The following is an 11,275-nucleotide window of genomic DNA, read 5'->3' on the forward strand; positions in this document are numbered from 1 at the left end:
CTCCACGTTTATTGATGGACCCGATGGATGGATATTGAGTTAGACGCCATCCAACCGGTTATTCCACCTCTGTCAGTAGCGGAAAATCGGTCGAGCACTAGAACAAGACATACAGAAATTGTTCATATTCGCACCATTCTCGTTTCAACAGTAGCACTGGATTGGAGTTCTAATCTTATTAGAGCTCATCAGCAATGCATATCCAATGGTCGTGCCGGTGACTGAACTCCGAACATCTGACATGCGAGGCGAGCGTGTTACCACTACTGCTCCACCAGCGCACGTTGGCGCATCTGAATTTTCACGTCTGAACAGGCGAACTTGTTCACGCTTGAGCGATGTAATTGGTGTGCCCAACTCATCATCGAACGACGACCCAGTAACTGATCTGGCTGTGACGATCGATTGGCCCGCTTGTCACGACATCCCGCTCAGGTAGCGCTGCAGACGCCTGAAACCCGATGGGCAACATTTTTTACTTCTGTTTTGGGGTTTGTGAGATATGTATTGTTCAGATTTACATCACGCTCGTTTGAACAGTCGTCCCCACTTTGGTGTGGACTTACCAGAATTATTGCGGCAGGACACGAGGACTACTGTTTAAACCAGAGTGATGTGAATATGAACGATACATATTCCACACACCCCACAACATACAGGTATAACACTCACAAAGAAAGTCAAAACCGTCTTCTTACATTTCGGAAGTGAAAACCCACAAATTCCATTGAGGGTCGCGAAAAAGATTCATTCCAACGTTTCTCCAGACCAGGATGAAATCAGTCGGCTTCGGCAGTGTTGCGGTTGAGGCTAGGTGGTGGAGATTGATTGATTGTTCAAGCCTAAACTACATTATTGAGCGGTTCGAACTGAGAAGCGTTAGCCAAAAATCGGAGAGACGCGCGCTATCATGAATGGCAAACACATTGAGTAAGTGTTACGTTACATCCAAGTCAGCAGATAACACACCTTATGACGCAAGAACGCGTACGAGAACCTAATTCAAGGATAGACTAACAATGGAGCCGAATATCAGGACAAATTAACCACTCTCACTTTTGAGTAATAATAACAAAAATGAGCGCCGTTGTGGGCGTCAACTGGAAGTGTTTTAAATGTAACGATTCTGCCTGGTGAAAACCTCTGAATTTCCCTCAGACTTGGTACGAAATCCCCGGAGGAAATGTTAGCAGCGGTTGAATTTTGGTTTCGTTGCTATCCCGTAAACGTCTTGGTTGGCTGTTTAACAAAGCAAACGCAAAATAAACCCAGCTGATTGATTGTGAATATCTTTCAAAAAAGGGCCATCAAGGCATTCGAAACGTCGGATTATAACACCGTATTTCACTGTGTTTTGACTTTAAACTTTCCATATTAAACCGTATTTAATTCGAAGTATCTGTTCCACTTATGTAATTTGTAACTCCTAAACACATAAGGTCACACTTCGATGATACACCCCAATCCTCTAAAGATGAATCAGGATTTATCGCACACTGGGTGTCTGGTGATTCTAATGGGTCCTATGGTTCGGGGTAACAAAGGCGTGAGAGATGCACTCAACGTCAAGCTTGAATGCGCTGTGTTGGACTGAAGTCTAGCAAACGATCATTTTGTGATGTTCTGTTTTTTGGTTCAAGATAGATGAATAGACGCGGTACACACTGTTCAGGGGCCGCATCAACATATGTCCTGAGAGATACCAGCCAAGACTGGGAAGTGAAGGTTTCACCGACTTTTGTCACAAATTCTTCGGTTAGCAAGAAGAACGGATATTTTCATTCTAGCAGGTGGTACGAATGTTTAGGTAGGGTGACCAAGCCCACCACAAACATATTCTCGTACTCGGTTCGGAATTGGCGCTCACTGAAGAGACAATGCATATTGGCTTCCATGGTTATATGCCCACCACTTGTTTGTAGACAACACAAAATTTCAGTAGAAGCGCTGAAACCGTGTTAATTGGAGACCAACAACTGCAAACCAGCCGTGGATTTGAAATGAGTCGTGTAGCAATCATTCACCTTTGATGAGCTTCAACTCAAGATTGCCATTCTTTTTGGGGTAACGAAAATTGATTCTGACCATAGCACCGTATGGACACGAGTAGTGGCTCGCTGCCCCGAAGATCGTTTAATTTCTCAGCTTCAACATATTTCTATATCTCAACAACACTGATTTAAGTTGGATAAAATACTCTTCTGAAAAACCGGTGCGATAGTAATAGTGGTGGCCTAGGAGACGATCTAAAGGTATTGAAGCCACGCCGATCACATTTGTCCGGAAAAACCCGAATGCTCCAATACATACTGCAAATCGTGACCACCGGCATCTCTGATGACAGAAATCTATGTCTGCATTGGGCCATTATGATGACGCAAGCAGATCAATGAAAAGTCGAATGGAGAATGATGGAGGGATTGACAAATGACACTGTCGGAGAGCTTAGTCTCAAGAGGTAGAGAAACTTTTTCAAACTGAAAACAGCAGCAATCTATTAAATCTAATCCGACCAACTTGTCCGAGGTTGGGTGTTAGCGAGGTCATCCTCAAATTGACGGAACCTTCATTCATTCACAAAAATGTCTTCTTGGATGATAGACCGAATAATGTGAATAACGGCCCACCTGGTTTTGATAATGATAATAATAGTAATCGTTACACTATAACGCCTTTCGGCTCCGAGCTGTCATTCCACTCCAGTTAATCAAAAAGAATAAGATTTTGCTTGACTACCAAACCCTAAGTGAAAGCAGTCGATATGCTGAAGTTGCATTCGAGTTACGGACTTTCCGGTCATTGAGCTCTTCAAATTACAAATTAACGGAGTGGTCTCTTTCCAGGTTCCTACATAGAATGGCCTCTTTGTAAAACAGTCATCTAAAGAGGCCGCTTTTTGTCGGTTTTCTTATAATCCTTTTATCATCGCGAAGGAGACCACCTTAACGGTTGTTCCTTTTGTGACTGGGTACCATTCTCTATAGATTTTTTTGTTGGAATACTCTTTAGGGTAACAATGGGAAATTGGCTCCTCTTAACGGTGATCTCACCTGGCTCTGGCTTGAAACAAGCGTTTTTTGATTGTTCCCTTTGGAAGACAACACATCTCGGAACGCATAACGTTTGTCGGTCCAATCATATGGTCCTTCCGGGCGGGCACACACATTTGTACGCCTGACCGGTTTTTTCCCATTAGCTAACGATTCCTTAAAATACTAGTAACTGCTGTAAAACCAAAAGCTCATGTTGATCACGAGAGACCGTGCGGACCATATACGGAAATGTGTAGCAGTGCGGAAGCTCAGACGAACATCATTTGTCATAGCCACGGGCTTTTAGGATGGACACAATCCAGGTGCATATGCTGGAAGGTAGCTTGAAGATGCTGCTCTTTGTTATACTCCACACCCGATGTATTTCAGTAGACTGTGTACAGTTAATGTTGATGCGTTTGTTTCACACCTATCCAAATATACTTGATTCCGTTAAAGATGGTCCAGCACAATAAACCTTCTTTGAGTCGAAACGTGTGAGCAAGATGTGAACAACTCAGGGATATCGCGCCAGTATAGTTAGGAATGTAAAAGAGGGAGCAGTATAAAATACAGGGATTTAAAGGCGATATTGTGCGACCCTTCGTAAGTTGACATTTCCAAATGTGTGAAGTTTCGAATACATTGTTTACGCTATTTTAACGGAAAATGCTTTTCGTGGATGATAACAATGGTATTGATCAAGGAGCGGTTCTTGTTTCTGGTGTTTCAGCTTTAACGTCTTCATAGCCTATTGTCGAAAATCTCCAGGAATATTTACCTCCACGGTCGACGGGAGAGAGCAATCATTTCCTCAACCTAAGTGGCACGGGGCGTTCACTAGCGGTTCTCATTCCGGTGGGACTACTGTGTTACTCCAAAAGGTGTTATAGCAACTGAGAAAAAGGATAAAACCAGACAAATCTATTTTCCAAAGTAGGAAGTCACAAAGTGAAGTGAAGTGAGCTGAAATTCACACCTGCGACGAAAAGCCAGTCTTCCCACTTGCTCAGTTAGCTGTCTTCTGTAGTTCAATTGTATCCATAAGTATCTTTTCGGTTTCTGAAAATTCGTCGACAGCTCAGCAACCTTATAAGCAGTGCAATACGAATAGACATTTATCGCGATATCTCGAATATCATAGTGACTTAAACATGAGGCGGCCTGGTACAGCACATTTAGTGGCCTGGAAACATCACAAACGAGAGATTCAGCTGGGTTCCAGGTAAGTCTCTCGCAAAACCAAATTGGTTTGCAAATGAGTGTATTTCGCTCCCTTTTCGGTTGCTAACTGTGTGACAGGATTCCAACTTTTTGAGATCCATTGATTTGCTTTCTATTCTCTATTTATCTACACTAATGTCCTTTGGGTACATCGGTCGTGTAAAAGTCCAACCAGGGTAGAAGTCACGTCCTGGGTCGACTGATTGTACGGAAAGATGTCAGCAGTTACTCTACTAGGCGGTGGCGTGAGGAGCCACTTTTGGAGTTCAGATGCATGGTACTGACGTGGAGTAATTTTTTTATAAGTTCATATAGTAGGGCGTCCGTCCGTTAAGTGGATAGCTGGTAGTACAACTCAATCCGCAGGTGAGTCTTTGCGCGTATCCAAAGTGTAATTGAATTTCACGTTTTCAAGTTTTGTCAAATTACTTCCCAAAGGATATCGATCAAATAAAAGTTGTTTCAATCTCTGTAATTTCAGCCTTGCATCACCATTGCTAAAGCACGTGATTACTGCATTTCACTGGTTCTGGAAATGAGATATTACCTCACTGAATTGCCATTCGCAGTATATATTGAACAGCATCAACTCGTCAACTGTGACGTTTGTAAACTATCATTACGAAAAATATCACAACAAAAATTGCGCGTTTTATTGTCGGTCCCAGAGGTTTTTGACGGAGTTTCTAAATAGTGCTTTCAGCTTAATGTGAGAACAATGCATTTCAGTGCAGTTTTCACGTGTCTCTAATACAAGGAAAGTGGATGCACGCATCATCCCATTGTGATATATGCTGGTCTCAGCTGCTTTACAGTATAAAGTTAGCTGATCCCAAAGTGGCTTGAATGGGGACTGAAGTGTGAATCCTACTAAGAGCGTAAAATTGTACCTTAATATTTACTCTCTAGCTATTTTTCAATTATATCTGTGCACTCAGCCGTCTTTGCCACTCTCATGAATTGTCTATACAATATTTAGAAGCTTAAATGGGTGGTGAACGCGAAGTGGAGACTTTTGATTGTTAACCGGACCATCTTCGTAAGATCGATTCAAAATGCTCATGAAAACATGTGTAAGTGCACTACTATATATATATNTGAAAACATGTGTAAGTGCACTATTATATATATATATATATATATATATATATATGTCCTGTTGTGATAAGGGTCTCGGTTTCACACTTACCTTCTGACCTTACAAAGCCCAAATGCTCTATCGGGCAACTGGTTTCCCTCTGATTCTCTCTTGTTTTGTTCGTCTGTGACACCAGGCTAGCACAATTTATCTTGCTTGTTCTTAAGACGCTGAAACTGTGATGACACATGCGCAGTTGCTAAACAATCTTTTGTTTTCTTTGTACCGCATCGGAGCTTCCAAATGCACATCTTTTGAATGCCAGAATTTTTAAAAAAATTCTGAAAGCCACGTGGTGGCGAGGACTATAAATTGCAACCACCTAGTGTTATTTCACACAATTTTTTGGGTCCAAAAACGCTTCCTTGTTTAGTAATGGTGTCCTGATAGCTGTTGTTTGTTTGGTTTTAATTCGGTTTTCTAAAAAAGCTTACAAAGACTTACGAACAGTGATAGTCACTTTTGATGTTGACAATATGGGCAATATTCCACTTACTATGACAAAACTCTCTACATAGCTTATCTGAGGATGGAGAGATCACAAGTGATTTCTTCCACCTCAAGCGGTGTTTATGGGATATGTAGCTCGAGTGGAACTGATCCGGATTAACAGTATAAAACACGGATATCAATGTCTACCTACTAAAACCTCCACTCGGTGTTATTAACTTAAAACCCACTTCAAATATTCCGCTGATCAAAAACAGCACTGCAAATATTAGATGTATTTTTATGGTGGAAAACAAGATTTGAAATTCCCGCTAACCAAAGTGGACGTATCTTCCTTGATTCCTGAAACCCACACCAAATAAATGGTCCGAGTTAAGAAACGGTTACCGTGGCAGGTCCCAAGAGTCAACAAGACGTGTTTTTCTTGACTGTAGCTTTCAAAGAAGTACCCCTTAACCCATGTATCCTCGAAAGATAAAGAAATCGATCACATTGTGGGAGAAATCTAGGTTTGAAGGGATCAATCCTGATGTAATCTCATTTTTTGTAATCGCTGCACGATTATATGGCTCTTTTGGACAGAGGGCCATTGGAACATAGATTATTAGACAGCAGAAGGGGCTCGTCGCTTATGTAAAACTTACCGGCAACTAATATTACACCGGTATAAATACTTGGTACTCCCGCAGGTGCAAAGTTGAAAATGCTTACTACAACCACTGACTTAACCTTTTGTATTGTTGAACTGGGTCCATTACATGGGGTGATAATCTGTTGTCCTCTACTTCTTCCGGAAAAAAGTAATTGGTGTATTGTGTGAAATCTGCAAATTTAATTCTGCTCGGTATCAGAAACAGTGCAAAGTGAGGCCACTTAAGTGATGTCAGCATTGCTTCCATCGTTGCTTGGGACGCTGAAACGTGATGTCAACTACGTAAAAACTTATAAGGTCTTTTCTGAATAACAGTAACCATATTCCAATGGCACTTTTATACATCAGACGCCTTTCCAAGCACTCTGTAAGAGGTTACCAGCGTGGATATGTAATAGGTTCTTTCATTCATCTTGTTTGGAAGGTGAACGTTCATACAAATTTTGTGAAAATTTCAACAAACCTTCAACATGAAATGAGCAAACACAAAACGTACTCCAAAATTACGGCTTTTGAAGGAGAGGTCTGTGTTGGAAATTTGCGGTGCATCGTTGCAAAATAGCAAATTCTGTTTTTCTAAAATGATTATCCATCAGGTAAGTGGTATGAAAATCCAGAGTAACAGATTGTGCATACTGCGATTTTTCAGGTTTGTTGACAAAAACCTAGTAACGATGTTGTTAAAATGTGGTGATGGCAAAACACTTTCATGCGTTAAGCATGGAACAAGCCAAAATGAATGAATGAAAAAGTAACTTGCTTTAGCTCAAAAGATAGGACAGCAAACATTCAACGTGAGCTTCCTGATCTGAGTAATTTCAGTCTACCACAATCTGATCTACTTTGAACACAGTATAAGCTGGTCTTCTCCCAAGCCCACAGCCGTTTATGAAAAGCAGTCGCTCGACCCTAACGCCCTACAAACAGTCTCATAGGAGTATGTATTCAAACCTCTCGCACGTACTCTTTTGAATACAGACGCAGTCGAATTGACGTTTGATTCCTAAAACCACATTCTATTCTAGAAGGACGTACTCATTTATTTCATGAGTTGACTTATAGTACCAGGAGATTCCTGCAAAGCATAATCCCACCTCTCTCCTGATATTCGACGATGTGACACAGTAAGGTACACTTACGTATCTTTCATTCAGACAGGCTCATCTACCATCCAACAGAATTTGTAGTTTTACTTCATTACCACCCCCAAGGTATAAACATTCTAGGTGGTCCCTGAGAGAATTTCACCCTCCGTTGCGTAAGCATTTAAGTTCTTTTTCGGTTGTACGTGCAGGAGTTTCGGAAATTAAATGGGCCTTTCAGTCTTCCCATCTGTTGTTGTATCTCGATTCACAACTGGTGGATTCTAATTTATTAGATTTATCCCGGACACTAGGCAAGTACAGTCGTGAATGGGGCAGTGGTCAGTAATTCGCACTAAAGCGCCGGAAGCTGAAAAGCAACCGAAATGAATTCGTTACACATTTACTCGGCACTATGGCGCCATGCCCATTAATCCTTTCCAAATAGAATTCCAGTACGAAAAGCTGAGCACGACCGGGCTGCACATACCGAACAATAGTTTTTTCCTTGTACGTTTGATCGAGATTTTCACTCGGTAGGTTTTATGCAAAGGAACGTGCAAATGCAGTGAAAGTGAGCATGTGCACCCCTCAGTCGCTTATTCTGGTACATTGGGTACAACTCACTGTGCTTTTACACGCAAGCAAACTTACTAATCTGTACCATGTTACTTTATAAGCGAGATCATCTGGGTGATCGGAGTGACAGAAATTTCGACTAATTGAACTCATTACTCAATCACCGTTGCTATTTGCGTGAACTAAAACATCGGTCAGACCACAGTTACTAGTTATTGCGACTCAAACGTTTTGTAGCGTGACGTCAAATCTATTGCTGTCTGTAATCATGGAGTTTTAATTTAAGCAACCTTGTGCTCTCAGTTGGACGCAATGATTTCACAGGTTATTCGTGATAGCAGACAACTTGCCTCTTCTAAGCTGACCATAGTACTACATATTTCTATTCCAGTTAACAGGGACACCATGATACTTGATTGGGCATTTACGTTTTTCTTGTTTATCCTAAACCCAAATCAATCACAAATGCCATCGCTACATCGCTCTTTATTCACGGGCTCTGGGCGCAAAAGATGGCTTTCTTTGACAAAACAGTTCATGTGTGCACTTGAGAATGGCTTCCCAGGACCAGGTTAGACTGCTTGTACCGACCTTCATGCTTCTGTTTCGAAACAATAGGCTGGAAGACACTGCAGTATACTGCCATACATAATAGATAAGCACTTTATGTCGTCATTCATTGATGGTTTCGAAACTATTCAAATTGTTGCACAAAAACTCAGAAGCCTTTTGGTGATCAGCGAGGGAGTATGTTATCTGGCTAATTCCTCAGGTACCGTCCAGTGAAAAATACTAAAGTGCTGTATTTTCTTATCGTCGTTGGGAGTTTTTCGTAGTGTACATCTTACGGATCTCTGGAAGAGTTCTAGTCACCGACTTTCCGCTCATGGACAACTACTCCTAAAAACGGAAAACAGAAGTTTCTTGTCAGTGTTGTGACTGGCTCCCAAATTATGTAGGATAGAGTGCTGGGTATTCTTCAGTCACAAAATCCACACCACGTGGCTACATGAACGAATGGCCCTTAGAAGCATGACTTCTGGGATAGAATGCATATGCAAATTCGAGATACATTCCGCTCTGAGCTGTACGTCCCGTGTCAAAATCTCCCTTCAGATTCATGAGCGTGCACAGCTTGTGGCTTCCAACGAGGTGAAAGAGAAACGCAACATTTGCTGACTGTGCTTGCGTAATGAAATCCAGTGAAATTTCCAGACCTCCCCACAATACTGCCAAACAATTTTTGTTTACTCTATTCAGCAAAGCAGTTGTGACTTTCATCTGGTGCCTTATTCAGATAAAAAATATCACCATTGACAAACCTGGCACAATCCCACACTTACAATATTAACTAATCCAATTTTTCTTCGACTGTACTGGAAAAACTTTAAAGAGGATTAAGGGAAATCGATTTCAACAAATGTGGATTCTTATCGTTTTATATTTTACAACTTCTGCTCAGTTGTCAAATGTCATATTTCAGAAGGCGTACATAATCCCAATCAATAATTCGGACAATTTACATCTATGTTTGGGGTTGGTTATTCCCATTTTTCTTGCTCAAAATACCAATACCAATCATCCCTTCATTGTCAATATTGTCCAATTTGTTCGTATGTCTAAAACAGCTTGTATCTAGAAACGGATGCTGTTCATTTTAGATGAGGATCGCCGATTTCATTGAGCACAATACGGAGCAGGTTGTTTTTTTGCATAACACACCAGTGTGTGACACAAGAATAGCAGCGTTAATATAAGTTTCAAGCACCAAATGCCGACCATTACTAGTGATCTACCGCAGGAGACGGGCGATCGAACTTATTAGAAATAACGAAATACTGCAAATATTTTTATTAGTGGTTCCATCTGAGGAACTATTATCAGCAGACACGTGGTGAGTAAAATGTATTATTTCCACTGCAGTGCGTTTCAGAGTTATGTTTATTTTCCCTCAATTTACGACACACTGTATATCTTCTGAAGTAATACTCCAATACTCAGTTTTATTACAGTCTTAGACTAGAGATATTTCCACCATGCACTGCTAAGAAATTCATTAGGCTCATGGGCTACATAAGTACGTAAAATTTGCACTAATATCCACTTCCTAGACACTCAATCTTGGTCGGGGAGCATTTTAATCACTTCATTACTGCTGTTGGTTAAAATATTCACTAGGTTGTAGTCTTGGGCTTGAGTCTCTGGCTGCATTATCGAATTTCTTATTGGAACACCAGCTGCGACGTTTGATCAGCTGCTCAGATGTGGTGTTCCGTAGGACACGCCACGTGTCCTTTGTTTTCCTTGAATTGGTGTTTACGAAATTTGCACTTCCTACAACCGCTACCCAGGCCATGACGGAAAAGTCACCAAGCAAATGGGTAGCCTTCTGATGCACCCTCTAGTAAAGTGACGGTAAGCAACACACTATTAGCATTCCACTTTTGGGTGTCTGATTGCGGTGTTAGTAAGGAGTTGAAAGCTAGGTCTTCAACGTATTCGTAGCAATTCTATTTTAACCTTTTCCATACTTATTAAATTTTCCGTAGTCTTATATAGCAAGTGATTGTGTAGCAGCCATTTTGAGACCAAGTTTGGTCTTAAAACCATCACTATGATGTTCAGTGGAAGTCTGTGAGCCATTCGTGCATCATCATCATCATCATTGACAGCATGACGTCAGTGTTCAACACCGATGCTTCACTGCCGTACAACCATGACTTATTTGAAAGCCTTATTGTAAAGAAAAGAATAAAGGTGGACGGGGAAGGGAGTTAGTGCTAGTTTAACACAATCATTCCGAGGTGCCTACACCTCCAGACATTCACTCAGGCAATCTGGACAGAAACCGACAACAAGAACGCCACTGACATCGGTTGGCAGCCATATCTTGTAGTGTCTCCAACCAGGCACAGTGAGGATCACGCGGTCCCCATCCTGGAAGGCGAGTAGAACCCAAGCGTTTCTTGATCTCCTTCATACTCCTCTGACAAGTCAAGGGTTGCCCACCTCTCTGTTTACGCCACTCTAAATTGGGCATGGAAAACAGCACGCTCTTCGGCAAACGATGGTTCAGCATACGTAACACATGTTTCAACCAACGCAGCTTCTGCTGCTG

The 11,275-nt window shown here is 41.5% G+C and overlaps 1 protein-coding gene across 1 annotated transcript in view; it reads right to left on the reverse strand.

Annotated features, from left to right (window-relative positions):
• Positions 1 to 10,778: 10,778 nt before the first annotated feature.
• T265_06816 (hypothetical protein) overlaps positions 10,779 to 11,275 on the reverse strand; it is a gene marked incomplete at both ends in the record, with an annotated part of 8,452 nt that continues 7,955 nt past the window's right edge. Inside the window, 2 exons of the mRNA XM_009172190.1 lie at positions 10,779 to 10,890; positions 10,986 to 11,212. Coding sequence (XP_009170454.1) covers positions 10,779 to 10,890; positions 10,986 to 11,212 — 339 coding nt within the window. The remainder of the gene's footprint in view (positions 10,891 to 10,985; positions 11,213 to 11,275) is intronic.

The sequence above is a fragment of the Opisthorchis viverrini genome (assembly GCF_000715545.1).
Source record: "Opisthorchis viverrini unplaced genomic scaffold opera_v5_149, whole genome shotgun sequence".
Classification (NCBI taxonomy): domain Eukaryota; kingdom Metazoa; phylum Platyhelminthes; class Trematoda; order Opisthorchiida; family Opisthorchiidae; genus Opisthorchis; species Opisthorchis viverrini.